Genomic DNA, 21,461 nt, shown 5'->3' on the forward strand with positions numbered 1-21,461 from the left:
ACTTAATAATTAACAGCAAATATGTATGGACTTTTAAACAACACATTTTAATAATGCTGCAGGAGTGCATTTCTTCCCTCATGCAATCAACTAAAAGGAATTTACTGAAGCACAGGGACATAGTTTTTATCCAGACAAATCCTGGCATTTACTTATACATTCTTTAGTTCTAGGCTGGGATTTTCTGCTTGAAGAGGCTCAGTTCTTCCAGACCCTGAGAAAGGGAAGCGTTGACATTAAGCTGCCTGATTCAGAGAGGTGCTGAAAGATGGAGCAGCCCTTAATAAAAGTGAAGTGATTCTGGTGTTCTGGTGCAGTTCCAGCAGAGGACTGTGCCAACAGCAGCTTTCCAGGTGGCCCAGAGTCAATGGGGGGCTCGTGGTGGGGCTGCCTCCTCCTGTGCTCTTTTGGGGTGGGTTGGCAGCCTGAGGGTTTGTGCCAAGGAAGCTGCTGCACATTTATAATTTATGGGGTTTTTTTTAAAGTCAAACCCACTGAGAATGCTTTAACTGATAACTCTTGAGGAGGGCAGGCTTCCTAAGGAATTTGTGCTGCCTCCCAACTATGACTCTTTAAAGGATCTTATCACAGAATCACAGAGCAGTTTAGGTTGGATGGGACCTTAAAGAACATCCAGTTTCAAGCACCCTGCCCTGATCTTCCACTAGGTCAGGTCACTCAAAGCCCCATCCAGCCTAGCCTTGAACACTTCTAGGAATGAGGACTCCACAACCTCTCTGGGCAAAATTGGGATTGGGGTTGAGTCTTTCCACTTGTAATGTTTTCTTTTGCATGACTGATCTTATAGGAGAAAGCTGACTTATACTTCTTTATTCTAATTCATTTCACTTATTAGGAGAGGTCAGAAGTATTTTTGGGTTGTGTACTTCAGTTAGCTGATCAGTAATGAGAGGGAAAAAAATGAGTGGTTCTTTATTAGTGCACTTCATCTGCAAACTTATTTCAGCTAATAGGTTCACAGTGTGTAATGAACCAAAGGGATTTTTAAATACATGTTCATGTTGCCATTTTTAAGTAGTTCTATTAGTGGAAAAATATTAAAAGAACAAAAGACTTGGAAATTAGTAGTCAGTGGTGATATTTTCAGCCACGGAATCAGGCATGGAGATAGATGGTGAGGAGTAAAAGGGAAAAGGCAGGAGTATCTTGGAATGAGTAAACAAGCATGCTTCAGATGTAAGTTCTTAAAAAAAAAAATTCAGACTGATGTAGGAAGGAGAAATAGATTTTTTTGCTGAAGTTACCAGAGTGCACAAATGACTTTGTGGTTTCTGACTTTAGACTGATTAATGTGAATGCAACTCAGATCTTGGTGTACCAGAGAACACTTCATTATGCTCGTGCCTTCAGTCACTTCCCAAATTAAACTTGTCATAGTGATTGCTCTGCCTATTTTATAGAAAACCTCCAGTTTGTGTAGTCTTGAAATGCACATTTACTACATCTCACACAGTATCATAATGCTTCATTACAACAGTGTAAGAGACTATATGACTATGGTTAAGAAAACAGAAATAAAAGCAGTAATTATCTAGAATTACTGAGCAATGTAATACTTTAAAAATAATCGATAATGGTCAAACTTTGCCTTGAAAACATGAACTTTTATTTTTCTGTGTGGTAATTGTAAATCATTTGATCACATTTAGGCAGCAGATCAAATTAAGAAGCTATATAATCTTTTCTTGAAAATTGATGCCACCCAGGTTGAAGTCAATCCTTTTGGTGAAACTCCAGAAGGGCAAGGTAAGAAAATGAAGGAAACATGCATTATAATTCTTTATTTATGCAAACTATAAATTAAATTGCATAGAAGGATCTAGCGGCAGCTTTGCCTTAATTTCATTTTGTAATGTAATTTAAACAATATTCATAAATATTCCCTTGGCAGATTTTATATTTCAATATCTTGTTGTTTCATCCAAATACTGGAAGTATTGGCTTCTACATGTTCTGCTTGGTGAGAGACAGCAACATTTTCTGCTCTTCTGCTCATGGACAAAGTTGGGGTTTTCTTGATTTTGTTTTGTGGGTTTTTTGTTGTTGTTGTTGTTGTTGTTGTTTGTTTGTATGTGTGTGTTAATGCTGATAGAATTACTGAGATTGTGTGGAAAGAAACTTTTTTTTTAATGTTTGCATTCATATGGGTAATTTCAATTTTGAAGTGCATGACTCTGCAGTCTACTAGAGCACAGGAAAATTTCAGCTCCAGCAGACACTTGGGAAGAAAAAGGGTCATTGATCTTCCTGCACCATGACTACAGAGCTGAGGGGGTGTAGGGTAAAACTGAGGAGCTGAATTAGCTTTCACCTCATTATAACAGCTGGTATTCCAGCTGAAACCTTTCCTTCCTTTTGCCATTTTTGTCCAAATAACTTGGACAAAGGTGAAGAGGGGAGGAATTAAAAGTGCCTGTGGGATATTGAAATATGGTAGGGCTGACCAGGGGGAATCACAGTTACCTCCTCATTGTTCCATTTCACTGAGGTGCTGAAGGCTCATTTGGTGGCTACAAGAGGAGAAACTGGTGTGCAAGAGGAGACACATGAGGGAAAGGACAAAAATTAATGAGCGGAAATAAAATGTGGCCCTTAAAGATCGGAAAGCGCCATGGTGGGACTCACCTTCCATCCTTGCTGGAGTTCTGCGAGGTGGCTCTTGTTGCCCTGATTCTTAGGATTTTCTAAAACCTTTTGAGTTTACATTCTTGTCGAGACTTTCTCACACAACTTTCTGTAAACAATCTATTGTTTTGCATTCCTCCATAGAGGCAGAGAAACTTGATGTACTAGTAGTTTGTCCAATGTCATTGGAGAGGTGGCACATTCACCCTCCAATCCACTGTCACCTTTGGAAAAGTATAAATGCTGGAGTCAGAAAATAAACTTCCTCTTTTCCACCTTGCAATAACAGCGACTCACATCGTGCTTTCACATGTCCTATAGCAACAGGCTCTGTGGAAATGAAGATTTGGATAAGTTACCAAGTTAGCTCTCCTGGAATGGCTGTGCATGTTTAGTGAGAAGGGCTTAATCTGAGGGATGGTAGGAGATTTTGTGCTGTTTTCTCCAAGGTTTTTCCCCATGTGGTTTGCATCCAGGAAGCTGAGGAGCAGAAACAGAGTGGGTTTCAAGCTGTGAAAGTCTTCTTGCTCACAGGAATGCACAGGAGACTTCCTGTGCTTATTCCTTTTTTGCTAGCAGTTTCTCCATCTGAAATGTCTTTAAAGAAGAATAAAGATAAAACAAATGGAAGAACATTTGAGTAGCTTAATGCAGTTCTTCCTAATGATAAAATATAAGTCTCTGTATGAAGCCCATGATTCTTGTCAAAGTAATGGATAAGATGGATTTACTTCTTGCTGTGTTTTGTGTTTATCACTTGTGTGGATTTCCATCAGGTTGTATGTATTTGTTTGTTTAATATCCTAGCAAATTATTTGTTAGCACTAATGGGTCAGAAGCATGAAACTTTCCTTTTTTTTTGGTTGTTTGTTTTTGTTTTGTTTGCTCTCTGTGTAAACTGTTGAATTGGCAGATGACAAAAATCCTACACCACTAACAAAAACAACAAAAGTACTTCATTAATATAAGTGTTGGAGCATTCTTTGATATTTGTTTGGGAGAAAAAGCCATTTGTATAATCTATACATTTAACAATGTGCTTTTGATAGTGAAAACGGTTTGATAAATATTAATAAATTATTTTGCTTCTACTTTGTACAGCATGGCCTTTGTTAAAGATGAATGTTCTGTACAAATGAGTTTCTATTCAAGTGACATGGAGGATGTTTGTGTGTAAGGTAAACAGAGGTCTGAAACTGCAGTTGTACTCTAGCTTTGACTGGGTTTAGCAATTTAAGCACCTGAAAGCTTGAAGAAGAAAAATTGTCTTATTTCATTGTTTAAAAAAAAAAAAAATTGAAGCAGATCTAGTGCCTTAGAAGCATGTTAGGAGCTGCAGATATTTCTACTTTTTGGCACATTCCCACATGATGATTGACCAGGTAAGATCTGGACTCTTCCAAGAAATTTTTTTATACACACTCATGAACAATTTTCTGAAACTGCAGTCACTGAAGTGAAAGTTGATAGCTTTAATTTAATCTGTTATCAGTTACTAGTTAAATATTAATTTTTTTTTAAATCGACATCAAAAACCCAAACCAAGAAAACCCAATGCAAATCAAGATATACAGTTGAGACTGTCCTACTTGTGTAAATGCTTTATTTGCTGTTTCTTTAGCTATTTTTTCCTAAGTTGAGAAACTGTATATTGAACAGAGTTACATTTCTACCAGACTAAAATTGTCCTTTTCATTGTCATTGCAATGCTCATGAACACATGCACAGGTACCATGGACATGTCCCAGTGGCAATGTGAATAAAAAAACACCAGCAGATAGAAAAACTATTAGATTTTTGTGGACACAGCATTTAAAGGCACTTAAATTTGATTGGTTTGCCTTGAGAAATCAATTATGCTTAAGTCAGTAATTATAATCTGAACATAGTACAAGGGAAATTACTTGCATAGTAATATATTAAATATATAGTCTTACATTTACTTAGAACATTTTAATCTAATGAGGCATTTGCCTATGCAAACCCATAGAAATAATGAGTCAGAAAATAGGCAAATAACACTCTACAGGATTTCTGTTGCTGCTGTGTTTATGTGAATATTGGAGCTGCTAGCCAATGCTTTGTATCTTTTATTTAATGTAGTCAGATTTAGCAACTTCTTGATTTGTTTTTATAACCATAGTGGATGTTGATATTGATGAAAAGATTTGTATTTACTTTCCTAATTTTCTTTATTTAAAGGTGATATTTTGGTCATATTTAACATATTTGGTTTCTGGTTTTTTAAGCTCTTTAATGAAATAATGTGTGTATAGTTAATAACATCAGAAATTCAAAATATGGCTAAGGAAATCATTTTGTGTTGCTCAACTCTGAATGACTACATGTTACCACACATGGCTTTGGGTTGGTGTTACCTGTTACATATGTTATTCTTTCAAAATATGGAAGGTAAATTCTCCTGTGTCATTGCTGCAGCCCAGCTGTCCAAATCACATAAACTACCCTTATAACATGTGAGGAATTTTGATGGAATTCAAGACAGGACTTCTGAACTTTTTTAAATTATGTAATTTATTTTTCGTATCTTTTATATAGGTAGGAAGGGTAAGTTCATTTCACATCTTTACAGTATAGTTCAGAAGGCTACAAGACTTCTACTTACTTTTAAGAACTTATTAACTAATAAAATGCCGTCAACAAAGATATTTATATTTTTGACCTAATCCTTAAATATTTCATTTTATGAAGTCATGTTGCAGTGTAAGTTTTCTTAGTTAATCATGTTATGATAAACAAAATTATAGTACTGTATTCTAAACTTCTTGTTTCCTTTTGTAACTACTATTTTTTCTGCATGTTAAACTCTAAAACTCTAAACTTTCTTCTTCTTAATGTGTTTTTACTTTAAACGATAAATCCACATTCTCACTTCTATCACCTAAATTTAGAAATTTTTTTCCAAAGTCTCAGGGCAAATCTTGTGTTTAATTCTAAGGCCCAAAGTGCTGGGGCTTCCTAACATTTCAGATTCTAACAATGACATACAGGAACTTTATTTGTGGCAAGCACAGAAGATTTTCCTGTGTGCTGTGGAGATCTTGCTGTGCTTTTCTCAGTAGAGGATTTATGGAAATCCTGTTCTTTTTCTGCTGGACTCAATGCTAGAACTTCAGCTGCTCCTGTAATTTCTAAATTCCCAAAGCAGCCTACCCCTTGCTGCTGGAGGAGCTGCAATATTCCAGAAGCTCTGGCAGACTAAACTCTCAATGCCTGGATGTTTTTTTATTTTCTCCTCCAGTCGTTTGCTTTGATGCCAAGATAAACTTCGATGACAACGCAGAATTCAGGCAAAAAGAAATATTTGCCATGGATGACAAGTCTGAAAATGAGCCCATAGAGAATGAAGCTGCCAAATATGATTTAAAATATATAGGACTGGATGGAAACATTGCTTGCTTTGGTAAGAACAAATACATCCAAAAGACATTTGAAAACAAATTTATGCTTGTTCAGTGTATAGACATTGTTTACATCTGACATTCAGGTCACCCTTCACAGAATTTCAGTCTGTTTTACTGAGTATTTCTGCAGTTTTGTCTGTTCTTCCACAAGTTCTTGCAGGAATGAAACTAAAATTGTGTGGAAACTGTGCTGATGGTTACAGCACACAAGCAGTGGTGTCAGAGAAGGCTAAGAGGTTTCAATTTCTGAGTTTTTAACCTCATGTAATTTGTCTTTCCAGTAATTAAAACAAAACAAGAAAAGTAATCAGAACATAATCATTAATTTTAAAAAATAAGTGTGTTACTTAAAAGGCACTTGAAAAGTATGTTTGTGTAAATGTGACATTCCTAGTTACAACTGAATATTAAGGAAAGCTGCTAAAGAATCTGCTCAGAAATGGCAGGTTTTTTATCTTCCTGAAGTTTCTGTAGAACAGAAATTACTCAGCTGTTTAAAAGAGATAAGTAGAAAAGTCAGCTGTGCTCTAAATAATTTTCATTTTGTACAAATTCTTTTAGCCAATACAACATTTTATTATTAATCTAATTGAATTAGGTTTTTGGTTTTTTTTTTTGGCTTGGTGAGAAAATGTCCAGCATCTATATTGTCTGAGATGAGTGTTCCAAACACAAATCTAGAAGATTCTGATAATGTGTTGCAGTTGATTCAGTAAGTGACAGTGAGACTTCAATCTCAATTTTAAAAAAACAGCCAAAAGATCACAAAACCCAGATAATAATTGCCAACATTATGTTATTTTTTAGTGGTCTTTATTCTGGGTGACACAAGAGCATTTGTTCAATAGGAGCAACATAAAGAGGACACATAATTCTCATCACTTTTCCCAGTTTAGATCTTCCTATCTATGGAAATGTTTCTAGACTAGTGCAAATCTGAAATAAGATATTTCAGGAACATCTGAGGTCTGTCCCCAAAACTGAGTTGCCTGTGGTGCAGTAATACAAAGCATCCACTGCTATCAGAGTGATGGGAGGGGAGCTTAAAGAGTCAATTTGTCCCTCACATCACTATTCCCAGAAGTCTTTACATCTCTTTATTTTTAATACAATCAGAAGGTTCTTCATTGCCACAATTACTGTTCCAGTGCTCATACATGCTTAAAGGAAGGTGCACATCTAAAAAAAAACCCTAAATGTTGGTGTGTTTGCAGCAGATTTTGAATTCTTTGTTGCACTGGATATCCTTGAATAGCCACTAATATTTAGAAATAGTTGTATAACATTTTGAGCCACGTTCTGGGGTTGTGCTGATACATTTGAAGCCTTTTCACAAATCTTATCTATGTGAATTATAAGCACTTTGATGTTTGCAATTGCAGTCAATGGAGCTGGGCTTGCAATGGCAACATGTGATATAATATCCCTGAATGGTGGAAAGCCAGCCAACTTCTTGGATCTGGGTGGAGGTGTGAAAGAAGCACAAGTCTATCAAGCATTCAAACTGCTGACTGCTGATCCAAAGGTAAAAATGTTGGGTTTGGACTGGGAGCTTCCCTGTGCAGTAATAGGGCTGAGTGGGACCATGAACAGTGCACAGAAAAACCCAGATCATGGGGAGAACACTGAGGGGGAGCTCCTAAAGGGCTGATCTGGGAGGAAAATTAATTCAATATCAACCACTGGACAGACTTTTCAGCTCCTGATCCATGCTCAGGTTTGCTGGTGAGTTGTGAGTGGGAACTTTCTCCAGGCAGTTCGACACAGAAGTGCAGGTGTGCCAATGCAGTGCTGAACTCAGAGCATCTCACTCTAAAAAGGAATTTGTGAGACTTAGATGCTTAAAATATCATTCCTAATAGTGTAGTACCACAGTAGACTGAGGGAAAAATGGGAAAATTAAGCAAATAGCTAATTTGAAGGGGTGATTTGTACTCTTTTAAACTCAAGGTTTCTAAAATATCTGACTCTGTACTGCAGCATAAGGTGTATTTAATTAACATTCCCAGGCTGGAATCATAGCCTAGAACATTCTGACACTTCCTTTTGCAGATGGAGCTGCAGTTGCTCTTTTATTTTTTCAACAAGAGAAGACATTAGTCTGTGTGTACTGAGTAGAAGTTATTTCTGGAGATGTGTGTTGAGGTCACTGGTCCCCTCTGCAGGCAGAACTGGAGAATCTGCTGAGAGAATATTGATCAGGCGTGGGCTTTGGAGCAGTGCCAGCTGCCCATCCTGCCAACATGGAGCTCTGCTTTTGTGTGCAGCCAGAGCTTCCTTGCTGTTGATATTTTTACTAATGGAAATCTGTCAGAGGGCTTTGATCATCTTTCCCATCTCCTGCACCTAAGCATCACAGTCCCTATTTCAACATTTCGCTTCTTTTTGTGGATCTGGCTTCATCCCCTTTATCTCATGTTTGCTGTGATTCCAGTCATTTTCCTCATGTTCATTGTGATGTGATACTGGCTCCTAAATGCCACCTTCCTGTGACAATTACAGTGCTCTAATTGTGTGCTCTGTGCAGCAGCAGCAAGTGACAAAATGCTGTGGCTTTTCAAATTGTTGTTGGCAGCAAAATTCCAAGGCAAAATTAGGAAGAAAATTTACAGTACAAAATAAGCACAGGCCAACTTCATACCATAAGCTCTTTGCAGTTGCAACTTTCCCTGCATATTTTTTAAGTACCTGGTACCTTGATGCCTCTAGTGTTTGTTGTTTGAGTTGTTTGAGTTGCTCTGCAGTGTGTGATGGTCTGGGTGTGCCTGAGATGTAATTTAGTTTTGAAACTCGTGTTAGTGGTAGAGAAGCAGGTGCAGAAAGGTCTCAGATACACAACTTAGCTGGTGATTATCACTGTGCTGAGGAGTTTGTACTGTCTGCTGCAGCACAAACAGCAGGTATTCATTTTGGTGATGAAGCTTACTGAGTTTAAACAATTTTAAAACAAAAAGGCATTCTAGTAGCTCTCAGCTATAGAACATCTGCGTGCCCAACATTTGACGTGTAGTTCTATCCTTCTATTCCACATTCTGCTTATATGTTACTGCTTATTTCCAACTGCATACAGCAGAAGCTCTGCTACTGAGAGAAAGCAAAAGGGAGCATGGAAAGGACCTGGATTAGGCATTTATGCTGGGGCTGTGCCAGTCCTGGCATTGACTGGCTGAAAATGCAGAAGGCAAAACATTTCATGCTTTATTTCATTCTGTTCAGAAAACATAGCAAATGTCTGTTATTTCCTCTCCTGATACACCATGTCCATTAGCTCACTAATATATAATCAGAATATTGAATGAATTCTCTCTTTTCTTAACTAATGGTAAGGTTTCAGTCCCAAGAGTCTTTGTGGCTAATGCAGCACTCACAGGTTGTATCTGGTCAGTCATTTCCCTGTGGCCTTTAACTTGATTCCCACCTGGTTTGATAAGATAAAAATTTGTTCTTGGGAACTTGAGATTCAGTTAATTTTTGTAAATATCCAAATATCTGGAGACTAAAGAAATAAACAAAAAAAAAAATGTTTTCAGGGTTGTAATATGGAGAATTGCTGTTTTTTAGTTGTGCTGGCAGAGTTACGATATTGCAGAAGATTAAATCTTCCAGAAGGAAAGGTTCAACTGCACTCTGAAAAAGATCTCTTTCTCCCTCTTTAGTTGTCTTTAAAATGTCTATTTGTATTAAAGCAAAAAAAAAAAAAAAAAAAAAACACAAAACCAAAAACAACCCCAAACAAACCAAAAAAACACACAACCCCTCCTCTCCCCATGACAAAGAAAATAAACAAATCAAGGTATGCCATGATTTGATTCAATGAAGCTAAGGATATTGTTTTTACGAAAAATTGAAGATCTGGGCTGGTTTGCTGATGGTTTAACCTGTCAGCTGTCAGTGTCTATAATTCTTGGAGGAAAAAAAAGAAGTGAGGGTTTTTGTTGCAAAAGGTGATCCACTGGCTTTTGGATGGAAATGCTGTCCCTGGAGCCAGCGACCCTTTTTACACTCTGCTGGTTTTGTTTGCTGTCTGCCATATCTAATACTTCCTGGGTTAGACAGATCATTGCAATGGCTCTGAATTCCTTTCTATTCACTGTCTAAATTCCAATTGTTTTTTTCTTTCTTTATTCTTTTCTTTCCCTTCTTCCTGCCTTCTTGTTTCTATAAGTTTGTGCTGTGCATCTGCTCTGGCAGGAAATGTACAGTCTTCCCTGTTTTTAGATATTAGCAGGAAAGGGAAAGGTGGCTCAGTTCTGGCAGTTCAAGCTGCTGGGAGACGCTGCAGGAGCTTCATTTATCCCCCTTTGTCCCACAGTGACACAGAAGTGGTTGTTGCCTTTGGTATTTCTGAGGTTCTGGGTGTGAATTCCTGCTTCAGGCACCCCCACAGTCCTCATCCATGAGCACACTCACATTCTTTCCAAGCTCCACAGGTGCTTGTTTTTGTTCATGCTGAAGACCTGCTTACCATATGATGACTGTTTGTAGGATTCAACAAAGCTTTTTGGAAAGGCTAAAGCTGAAAAAATACCTGCTCCTTCATGGATCTCCATGGGCTGCAGGGGAATTTTGGCCCTGGCACCTGGGGCAGTTCTGCCCCTCCTGCTTCACTGACCCTGCTGTCTGCAAGGCTGCTCCTCTCCTGTTCTCACTCCTCTCTCCAGCTGCTGTTTTGCAGTTTTCTGTGCCCTTCTCAACTTGTTGTCCCAGAGGTGATGCCACTGTCCCTGAAGGGCTCAGGCTCCATCTCAGAGCTGGTGGCTCCATCAAGAACAGAGGAAGCTCCTGGCAGCTGCTCACAGAAGCCACCTTTTATCCCCTCCTACCAGAACCTGGCCTCACAAACTCATCCAAAAACCAACTTAGCTATAAGCAGGTTTGTTTTACCATCAGCACACTCTAGCCCTGATCTTAGCAGTGGACTTCTATTATAAAGTGTCACTGAAACACAGACAGTTAAAGGCTAACATGGTTTGTTGTTATTTTTCTCCTTTTGCCACTAAAGTTCCTTTGAAAATCTCTTTTGAAGCCTGTCATTGATGATACGACAAAAGACTCACCAAATCAATTGATGTTAACAACTGTTGGCTTGTTATTTAGGCAAAATACTATTGACAGAAAGACAAACTTTTCTCATGAAAAAATATTCCATATTGACATCTGTTAGCTCATATCCAGGGAATAATTAATATCAAACCTACACAAGACTTTATTTTTTTTTTCTTAAGCAATTATCTAGTCCAAATTCAGATTGTTGTCATAATTACATGGAATGGACAATCATTCCTGTCACCTTCCTGCCTGTTCATGTTCAGATGCATCTCTGTGCCCACCACATAACTGGCGCTGATGTGTTTCACTGTTGTGTGTCAAGCAAAGGTTTTGGGGCTTTTGTTTTCCAGGCATCTGAGAGAGTGACCAGAACTCTAAAAGAGGGTATCACTAAAGCATAACTTAGCAATTCACTTCTTTTCCAGCTGTGTTTGGTATGAAAATAATGCAGTTTAAACATCCTTATTATACAAGATATTTTTATCGCCAGCTTATCCTTTTGGCTTCAGGGATTTTTAGTATTAGCTTTCTTAAACATTTGCAGTCTGTTATGTGGCAATAGAAGGGGTAACATTATACTAAAAGGAAAAATTTGGGATAATCTTTTCTTAGATTTCAGAAATAAAAATAAAGTTGCCATGTATAATGCATATGATCTTTATTTTGGGTAATTAATTTAAAATTGAGTGAGCTGGTTCAGTTCAGACCATTCAAAACATCTCAAATCATTCAGGCAGAATGGGGTGTAGTAACTATATTTGTGTGGTTCTGGACTGTTTGCTCTCACTCTGCAGCTTTGAACAATGACCTGCTCAAGGGGAAAAGCTTTAAAAATACAAGAATTCCAAATGCCACATTTTTGGGAATAGGAATAGGGAACTTCCTCATTATTAGAGCATGGGATGGCTGTGGACAGTCCACTGCATTTAAGTGATTGTCAGCAGGGGATTTCTCAGTGTTACAATACTGCAAACCAATAAATCAGTAGGAAGAGCTAACCTTGGCTATCACACATGCAGCCTATGTCTGTGCATATAATTTTGGAGTAAAAAGGGAAATGTAAATAAGATTCAGTTGCAGACATAAAATAGAGTGTTAGCACTTAATTTGTTTAAATTGTCAGATTTGGTGTCATTTCAGATAATGCAGAGGAACCCTGTTCTTACAGACTCATTAGGAATCCTTTTCTTTCTCATGCACCCTTTACACACTTCATTAGCCAGTTCTTCTTTACACAGCCTGGAAATTCTTTACACATTGTGTGTTTCTGTAATTCACACAAGAGGCTGAAGCATCATACTCTGGCTTGAGTATTGAGTGCACAATACCTGTGTGCTGCACTGCACTGCACTGCTGCACTGCTGCATTGCTGCACAGGTGCTGACTGCCAGTGTGCCAGAGCTCACCCCTAGGTCAGGGGTGGCCCATGTGGTGGAAAAGTCAGTCTCAAGGTAGTTTATTGCAAGTAATCTAAAAGATTTTCTCCTTGGGCTGCTGTGGTTTGCTCACAGCTCAGGCAGAGGCACACACACACCCTGACATCCTCTCTGACCCCGACTGCTTCTTCTCTCCCACCCAGGGCTGCTGCTGTCTTTTATATGGTACATTACGTGTTACATGGTTACAGTTTTCCCCAATGCCTGTTACCTATATTAAATGGTGCTTTTCTATCTTTTATATGGTACATTATGTGTTACATGTTTACAGTTTTTCCCCAATACCTATTACCTATATTAAATGGTGCTTTTCTACTCTAAACCAATATGTGAGTGCCAACATCACCAAGAACATGGAGGTAAGGAAGAAGAAAGAGGGAGGACAGGACAGGCCCAGATCCCAAATCCATCTTAAAACCTCTGACTCCCATGTACAAAACCAAAACCCTCCTGTACAGCACTCAAAAATTCTTCCCTCTACTTTGTGACTACTTCTACTCTAATATCTAAACTTTTGTGACTTCTTGTTCTTCCTGCAAGGTTGCTAAATCGTTCCATGGTTCAAATCCAAAATCACAGCTGCTTCCAGCTGCCTGCCAGGGTCTCAAATGCTTCTGACCTGGGCCTGGAACATCCAAAAATGTCTGAGGGACATTTTGAGCTCTGACACCAGTGCAGTGTTTGCACTCTGCATGGCCCTCGCTGCTCCAGCAAAATGCTCACACCTGAATTGAGTGAACACTTTTGGAAGTCATGGCTCTGATTGATAGGTTTTCCCCTTGATGTGAACTGTGGGTTATAATACTCATTTGCCACCTACAAACACTGATCAAAAATTCAATAATTTGTTAAAGGAGTTAAGTGCTATGAAAATCATAAAAGTTATCACTGTTCCTCACTGCTTATTACAGAGCCCTCTCCTCCTGGCAGTTTAGTGCTCAGCACTGGTTCTGTAGAACTGCAAGATTAAAGTTTTAAAAAGAAAATAGTAATAAACAAACCTGTTGTATTTTTTGCTAGAAATTTTGACATTTCTGTAGGATGTTGTCTAATCAATAACTGAAAAATTCCACATAGTTTTTGGAACCTGGATCTTGCTACATAATCTTAGTATTACCTCCTATTAGCACAATACAGGGGCCTTTCTGTCTTGAGGGGGAGTAAACAGATAGCTAGAGATAACTTTTTCTCTGATTTCAAATATACAAATGATTCAAGGGTTGGAGGAGGAATCAGACACAGAAATGTGAAGGAGCCTTCAGCTGACCTGAGCAATCTGTCTGGTGCTGCAGGTCAGTGGCTGCCTCAGGCAGGAAATAAGGGTTAAGAGCAGCAAAGATATGTGGCTGTATGGGGAAGCTGTTCTGAAAATACTGCAGCCAAAAAAGGTAGCTGAGTCCTACAGCAGTTTATTTTAGGAATTTATACACTATCCAGCACCACAAGGTTTTAAAGACTAGCTAAACAAGCAATTATCCAGGAAAATTCAGGGGGAGTTGATCCTACCTTGGAGCCAGTGAAAGGACTGGAGCTTCTTTTCTGTGTTTCAGAGAGGAAACATAAACATAAAGCTCTGATTGGTAATTTTGCAAGAGCAATAATGTCTTGACTCTGGAAGTTTAAGATTATTCTCATAAAATGACAGTTTGTGGAGGTAGAAAATAGGGCACAGAAATATCTTGAAAGGCTGGGTAAAGTTCACAAAGGCATATTGTGTTTTTTTGTCTCAGAAATTTGTAAAGCATTTTGTCTTCAGAAAATGGAGCAGGTCATGGTTCTTTTAAAGGTACGGTAGGTTTTGAGTTTATAAGAGCAATTTAGGAATTTCTCTGCATTTTTACTTAGCTCTGCATTGGTGAGAAAATACAGACTAATAGAACTACAGAAAGGACTATTTTCTAATGTGCCTTTGCAGTTTTGCAGAATTAATATGAAATGACTATTCGTCTTTTAAAACACTTAAAATATTGAAAAGTCATTCTTTCATTTCACTAAGACACTTTTACAGACTGATAGCATATTAACAATATTTATGAAAATGAGAGGACAATTATGCATTTAAAATGCATAATTGAATTGTCTTGATTTATAACCAAAAGTAAAATATTTTTCAAGAGCATGTGTAGTATTGAGTCTTAAGTAATTGATATGTAAATATACTTTAACATGAATCTGTCATTATTCATGGGCACTGACAAGTTGAATGCCTTTTGGCATTTTATAGTAGGCTATAATGAATCCTAAAAACTGGATATGAAAATAAAATTCCTAAGCAAGGGGAAGACTTGCAGTGATTTTGTAATTGCTTTCTTTGTGGCAGGAATGTTTTCATAGATGGTAAATGCTGGCAGATTAGTGGAAGAACCATGACACAAAGTGAGCTGGTAGGTTTGGATGGAACTTGAAGTGTTTGTGTGTTGTGTTAGTGTTGTCCCTTCTAAAGCAGGGAAAGAAGAGCAGGCATTCCCATTTTTCTTGGAGCAGAAATGGTATTGCCCTCCTGAGCTGCTCTGTGGGCAAGGCTTCTTGCATTTTCCTGCTTGGTTGGAGGTGTGCTGGATTAGTGATCAAAGTGAGAGAGGATTTTGTTATTGGCTTTGCTTTTAGGGCTGGAGATTGGAGAATGTGGACTTTTGTGAGCTCTCCACTGCTGAGCTGGGATGGCTGAGCCTGTGGTGGGAGGTGTTTGGGAAGGGCATGGTGATGGTTATGGGACCTGTTTCTTGTGGTGTCACAGCCTGGTGTCACCATCTGACTCCAAAGCAGGGCCCCAGATGGGAGGGATGCATCCTGCAGTAAATCTCCATCCTGAGCCCCTGCCCAGCACCTCTGACTGCCCAGGGCCTGATGGCACATCCAGGGTGTGCAATAGAACCTGCACCTCCTGGCATTGCCCAGTAAAAGGAAATGCCATGTGAAATGCATCAGAAAAGGGTTTAATCCTTCACTGGGATTTCCAAATTGATTAAATTTTGGAAATTTATACGACTCATTTCACAATTAGCGAGGATAAAAAGGGAAGATATTTTGGGAAAGTCAATTTGGTAATTAATCTTGGTGAGATGAGTAATTTATTATGAATCTACTTTTAGATCATCCATCTAGCACACATACAGGAGAATGAAAGAAAATAATCTGATAATACGGGTAGGAAATAGTATATTAAAAGTAAAGTTGTAAGTGTCCTTACTTAAACTCTTCTGTAGAGAAAATCGCATTTTAATTCTCATTATTTTTAAGTGGGTGTTATGGCAGTCTAGGAATGTGTTTGTTCTTTCAATCAAAATGAAGAAATTTAATCACCTTGCCTCCATCTGTTCCTGACAAACTGGCCCAGATGATGAAATGTGTATCTCAGGTAGGTGCTTTCAGCCATTTGGCTGGGTTAGGCACACTCTTGTGAGAGTGAAATAAATAACAACTGGTTTTACTTATCATTGTAGAAGCACCCTGGATGGATGGAGCACTGGTAGATAGGACTTCATATTTTTCTTATTGATAAGACTCAGTTTGAGGAAAAAATGGTAACCGTGACAAAATTAAAAAGCATTTTCTCATCATAAAATTATCTTTTAATGACAGAAGGGCCTGATATTGGTAAGATTTTTAGAGTAAAGATAATTTTCTTTTTTTTTTAAAGGGTATCATAGGGTGATGGAAAAGTTTTGGAAAAAACAAAAATTGTTTGAAATACAGCTTAATTAAAGAGGACTAGAGCTAGTTCTCTTGAATCTCTATTTTGCTTCAGGTAGGATTGAATTATTTCACAGCTTCACAGTCATGCTCAAATTCAACAAGAATTCAAACCTGTTTCAAGTCTTAATATTTTATTATCTATTATTCCGAGTGGATTGATAAAGCTGAAATAAATGAGTCTATTCACTTTTAAAGCTTAACATGTGCTTAAGTAGTTGGCAAATCAAGTCCACGTCTACCACAAATGAGTAGCTCTTAGTCCTTCTACTCCAGGTTTAGTTTCATCTTCTAATAAAAAGCTACCCAGTCACAGGAAGATAAACTTAGTCCTGTTTCTCAAAAGGTGTTGCATTTTTTGTATGTGTCACACTCAGCAGTCTCTAAAGTCAGGTGTTCTCTTTAGAGTGGTGTGAAAAGTGAAATTTTATTTCTTTTGGTGCTCCTCCTTCTGATAGCAATCTGCAAGAAGCAGAAGTTCTTCCATTTCCACCTGCCAGTGGCCAATTTGTTGATGTTTGCGTCTGGGGTGTGTGTAGGTGATGCCTTGTGAAGGGTGAGCTACAACAGAGGCTAAACAGAGTTAAAGAATAAAGTAGGGATTTATTTTTCAGCAGAAAAGTGCCAAACATTTTAAAGGTTTTTTTCTCCCAAGCAATTAGAGCTGATTAGGAATAAGGTAGCCTTACTTGTTTCAAATAGCCATATAATTTCTTCTTTCTGGCTGGGATAGAGCAGCTATTGTACCACTGCAGCTATTCCAAATGAATTTAGAAGACATTTGACCACTTTTACAAAACCATTTTCGCCTTGAATCTTCTGCTATGGCTGTCGTATTCTTTTTCATTTGCATACATATTTTACTCATCAAATAAGTAGAGGAAAAAGAGCTTCCATTTGAATTTTTACACGCAGCCTGCTATGGTGAAAGTGAATAAATCTGCAGATCTCTACCCAACTGTTGCTCTGACACAACTTGTGTGCACATTTCCACAGCCTATTTTGTATGCAGTACTGGCTGTTGCTCTACTTTAGATACCATTTCTAATTATTTAAGGGTAAGCCTGAGTAACCAAAGAGCTGCAGAGCACCAGATGTTCATTCCCTGGGAATGTGGGGGAGAAGGAGCCTCCCTTGCTGCAAAAAATCTGCTCAGGGCAGAGGAGCTGGAGCTGTTCTGGCTCCCTCCATCCTCTGCCATCCTCCCCCAAATAACTCTGCAGTGCCTCAGTGCAGGAAACAATGCTACTATCAGTGCCAGAAAATTGGATTTCTGGGTGCCTGACCGGTGAGCTGACCATGGAAGTCAGTATTCTCTTCACCAGAAAAGGGAATGACATCTGCACCTTCAGGCAGAGAAGGTTGTTCAGCAAAGGAGTGCATAAAACTCTGTCCTGTGACAGTGATGCCAATCCTGTGATTAAAGCAGGAACTTTTGTATAAACTGTAAATGGCACTTACTTGGAATTAATAGTGATAACACGGGAAAAGAGGAAAAACATCTCATTAAGAAAATAGATTATATACATGGTTATGTGGTGCAAGTTTTAATCTAGATAAGATTAAAACTTGAAAACGCTGAGGATTTCTTTTTTCTTAACTAAATCTTGATTAAGTCAACCTCCCAGAGTACTCTTATGGGCCTGTAACAGGCAAAAAAAGAAGAATTAGTTATTGAATAGAAATGAATGAATGTGCAGATCAATATTTTATAGGAGGTGTTGAAAGTTGAATGCCTGATGCCCAGCAAATCATTTGATTTAAAGGTTTGCGACTGCAACGTTCGACTTCTCATTGAAGAAATATAAAGGAGCAAATTACTGTTTGCTGAAAAGTCACAGAAACCTCATCAGAATTGTTTAGTTCCTGCTGCTCCCTGGAGGTTTTCCTCTTCAACCATTGATTGAGTATGTGCTCTCTGAATTGTGAAGGATTTGCCTTTAATCCAAACTTCCATGGGTGTCTGCACAGTTGTTCTGGGAATTTTGTGTGTATTACTTTGAGGGAATCTCAAATACATTTTTGTTTTCACTTAGTCATACAAACTGTGGAAGTAATTGTACTGAAATATAAAAACAATTAGAGCAAGGATGGTGTCTACATATCAGCAACATTCCTTTAACTCTCTTAATAATGCTGAACATCTGTTGAACTTCCACAAGAAAAGCAGATGGGTTCAGCCTTGCCCCTGATCAGTGGGAGAGCTTCCACCTTACTGACCACTGCAGCGTGAGGCTTTTCATCAAAGAACTTCCTTCTGCCACTTGCTCAGCTCAGCTCTGTCATTCCCTTCTCTCAAGATCTATTGGAATTTTTCTTTCAAATCCAAGGAAATAAAAACAATAAATTTGTGTGAATATGTTTTCAAATTTAAGGTCCTTAAAAAAAAGATTAAATCTAAAAAGAAATTTTCTGCAGCTCACTTTTATTAGGGATAAATGTGCTGCCCTCTTCTACCCTCTGTTTGAAGCCTGATTTGGTATTTCATTTATTTTTCTGTCTTTCTGACTTCAGTGTATTTTACCACACAGCACTTCAGAGCACACACCATGAAAAGCTGGCCACAAAACTTCCATTATTCATAATTTACCATTTCAAACCAAATGAGAAAATCTGGCACAGGCTGGATTTCAGGAGAAACTATTATTATTATTATTGGTATTGGTGCTGCAGTTCTGTACAGAGAGAGAGCTTCTCTTTGTGTGAAGTTGAGCAACACCAACACAAGACTGTCCCAGCAAGCCAAGAGCAACTCCACTATTGAATTCTCAGGTGCAGCATCCTGGCATATAAATCAAACCTTGTGTAATTCTAATGCCAAATTCTTGGTCAAAATCTCAGCCCTGGTGTTGAATTAATTACACACTGGATAAAGAACATGAAGTACTTTTGTGTTATTTAGGAAAATATGGTCATGGCTATTAAAAAGCTTTTACTATGCCCTGAACTTGGTACAGGGATAATTGTTGATCACTCACCAAGTCCCTCATTTTGTCACTTATTCTTCAGTCAGAAGTGCTGTAAGGCCCCAGAGTCACAATTCCACCCTCAGCAGAGGAAAATGATGTTTATCAGAAATCAGGGGAACTTGGAATCAAGCTGAAAGTGTTCAGGGGTGGGACTCTTTTCCCTTTCTTAAGAGAATAAAAACTTCAGTGAAAATGATTGTGCTGTCTCACTTCCTTCTCTGTTTTTGATGTACTTTCATCAGCTGATTTGGTCCACAATAAAATGCCACAAATGAATTATTGTAATAGAAAAGAAAATACTATTTTGGTCAGCTCTTCCTTCTCTGGAAGTGCATTTTTTATGCTAATGCAAATTTTTGGTTACTTTGGGGAATTGTATTTGTAGAAAGTGGGGATTTGTTTTGGAAGTCAAATATCCCACTCCATTTTCACACTGGGAAGGAGGGGTTGTTTGGGTTGTTTTTTGTGGGTTTTTTTAAAGCATTTGGCAGGCCAGAGCAGCTCTAGAGGCTTTAAGTAAAGTGCTGATTGCCCTGTCAATCAGGGCACTGAGGAACTGGGAACTTCACAGATTGATGCTTGACAGAATAATTAGAAAACTGTCACTTGAAGTAACCACTCTGGTGTTCCCTAAGGAAATGTGCTGGTGCCAAATGTGTGCTGTCCAGAGCTAGAGGTTAAATGTTCAGTAAGACAAAACATAGCATGTCACCAGAGAAAATTACTTCCAACATGCTGGGGAAGTGATGCTCCTCGAGTCCCTAAACAGGGACTACACAGTTTATTGAGCTTACCTGCTTTGATCTTGCTCATGTATTCAAAGGCTTTTCAGCCCTGAATGAGGGGGTTTAACTTGGTAACCCACTGAGGCATTATCTCACATTTTAGCAGAGGGTTTGGAAGGATTGGAGGCAAAAGCACTTAAAGTTGTAGCAGTATTTTCTACTTCTGGAAAAGTTTTAAGACAACTTTCTAAGTATTTCTGAGTACTTCTTAAAATAAATGCAGGCAATATCAATAATATCAAATTTCTTTCTTAATCCCTAGCTCTTAAGGAAACTTGGATTTTTTTTCTGATTTGGGTTCATTTCTGTTCTCTGAGGGGCACAGGACTGGGGCTGTGACATTTGTGTGCTTTGGTTTGTGTTAGTGCTGCATGGTCTGTGAGGGGGCTGGGATGTCAAGGATTCCAGCTGTGGAATCTCAGGCTGGAAAGATCCAAGGAATGTCTGTCCCAGGAAAAGTTTCTGTGGTAGAAAGCTGTTCTCCAGAATGAACAAAATAAATTTGTCTTTTGCAACAACATTTGAATAGCCATTGAGTTGAGGTTTCCCTAACTTGCAGCTTGAAGTTTATTTTGAAGTGTAAGGGGCTTTTGCAGTATAAGTATTTTATTTAAATTGCTTACGGATTCTCCAGGTAGTAAATACAAAGGATAATTCAAGATTTTAATTGAAAGCTGGCACTTTCTTATTGAGGTTGAGTTTTATAGGAAGATTTGATTTATTTTGTCACTCCAATGCTTAAGATCACTTCATACATGAGTGTGGTTTCCTGATTGCTGTTATCTGTAGGGCTGAGTCTTGAATTGTGCAATTCCCCTGACAAGGAAAAGCTGCTTCAATAAGTTGGAATGAGCAAGCTGTAGATGCCCAGGTTGCATTTCTCAACACTCACACTGGAGCTGCTGAGACTGTGTTTGCAATGGATCTGTCAATCAGAATTGCAAGTGTCTTTCCTTTTGAACATTACAGATATTGAAGGTCAGTTCTTCTATGGATTTAACTGAGAATAATTTTGAAATTCCTATTTTCAGAGTTGGAGGTGAAATTTCAAAACTGCCATAGGGAGAGAAAAAGTTCTATTTCCACGAGCAGTCGAGGTCTGATTCTCTCCTCGGCGAAATATTTCTATTATTTATAAATATCCAGCTACTGGAGTGTTAGTGCTGGTTTGCATTAATCTACTAAAATCATATTAGATCCTTAATACCTATTTAGTTCTTTTCTGTGCAGTGTGAATTGAACTGGGTTTTTTTCCTGGGTAATGCACCTAATGCAGTTATGCACATGCACAAAGCCTGAAGCAGTGTTCATGGGTGCACACTAAAGCCAAGTGTCCAAGGCCAGTTTGGATGGGTCTTGGAGTGACCTGGGATAGTGGAAGGTGCCTCTGCCTGTGTCAGGAGGTGGAATGAGATGAGTTTTAAGGTTCCTTCCAGCCCATTCTGTAATTCATTCTCA

The 21,461-nt window shown here is 38.4% G+C and overlaps 1 protein-coding gene across 2 annotated transcripts in view; it reads left to right on the forward strand.

Annotated features, from left to right (window-relative positions):
• SUCLG2 (succinate-CoA ligase GDP-forming subunit beta) overlaps nt 1-21,461 on the forward strand; it is a 112,765-nt gene that overhangs the window by 58,355 nt on the left and 32,949 nt on the right. For both annotated transcript variants that reach the window (XM_085590324.1, XM_021550959.3), the window contains 3 exons: nt 1,671-1,767; nt 5,909-6,070; nt 7,454-7,596. In XM_085590324.1, the coding sequence (XP_085446450.1) occupies nt 1,671-1,767; nt 5,909-6,070; nt 7,454-7,596 (402 nt within the window). The remainder of the gene's footprint in view (nt 1-1,670; nt 1,768-5,908; nt 6,071-7,453; nt 7,597-21,461) is intronic.

Source organism: Lonchura striata, chromosome 12, assembly GCF_050655825.1.
Source record: "Lonchura striata isolate lonStrDom1 chromosome 12, ASM5065582v1, whole genome shotgun sequence".
NCBI lineage: Eukaryota > Metazoa > Chordata > Aves > Passeriformes > Estrildidae > Lonchura > Lonchura striata.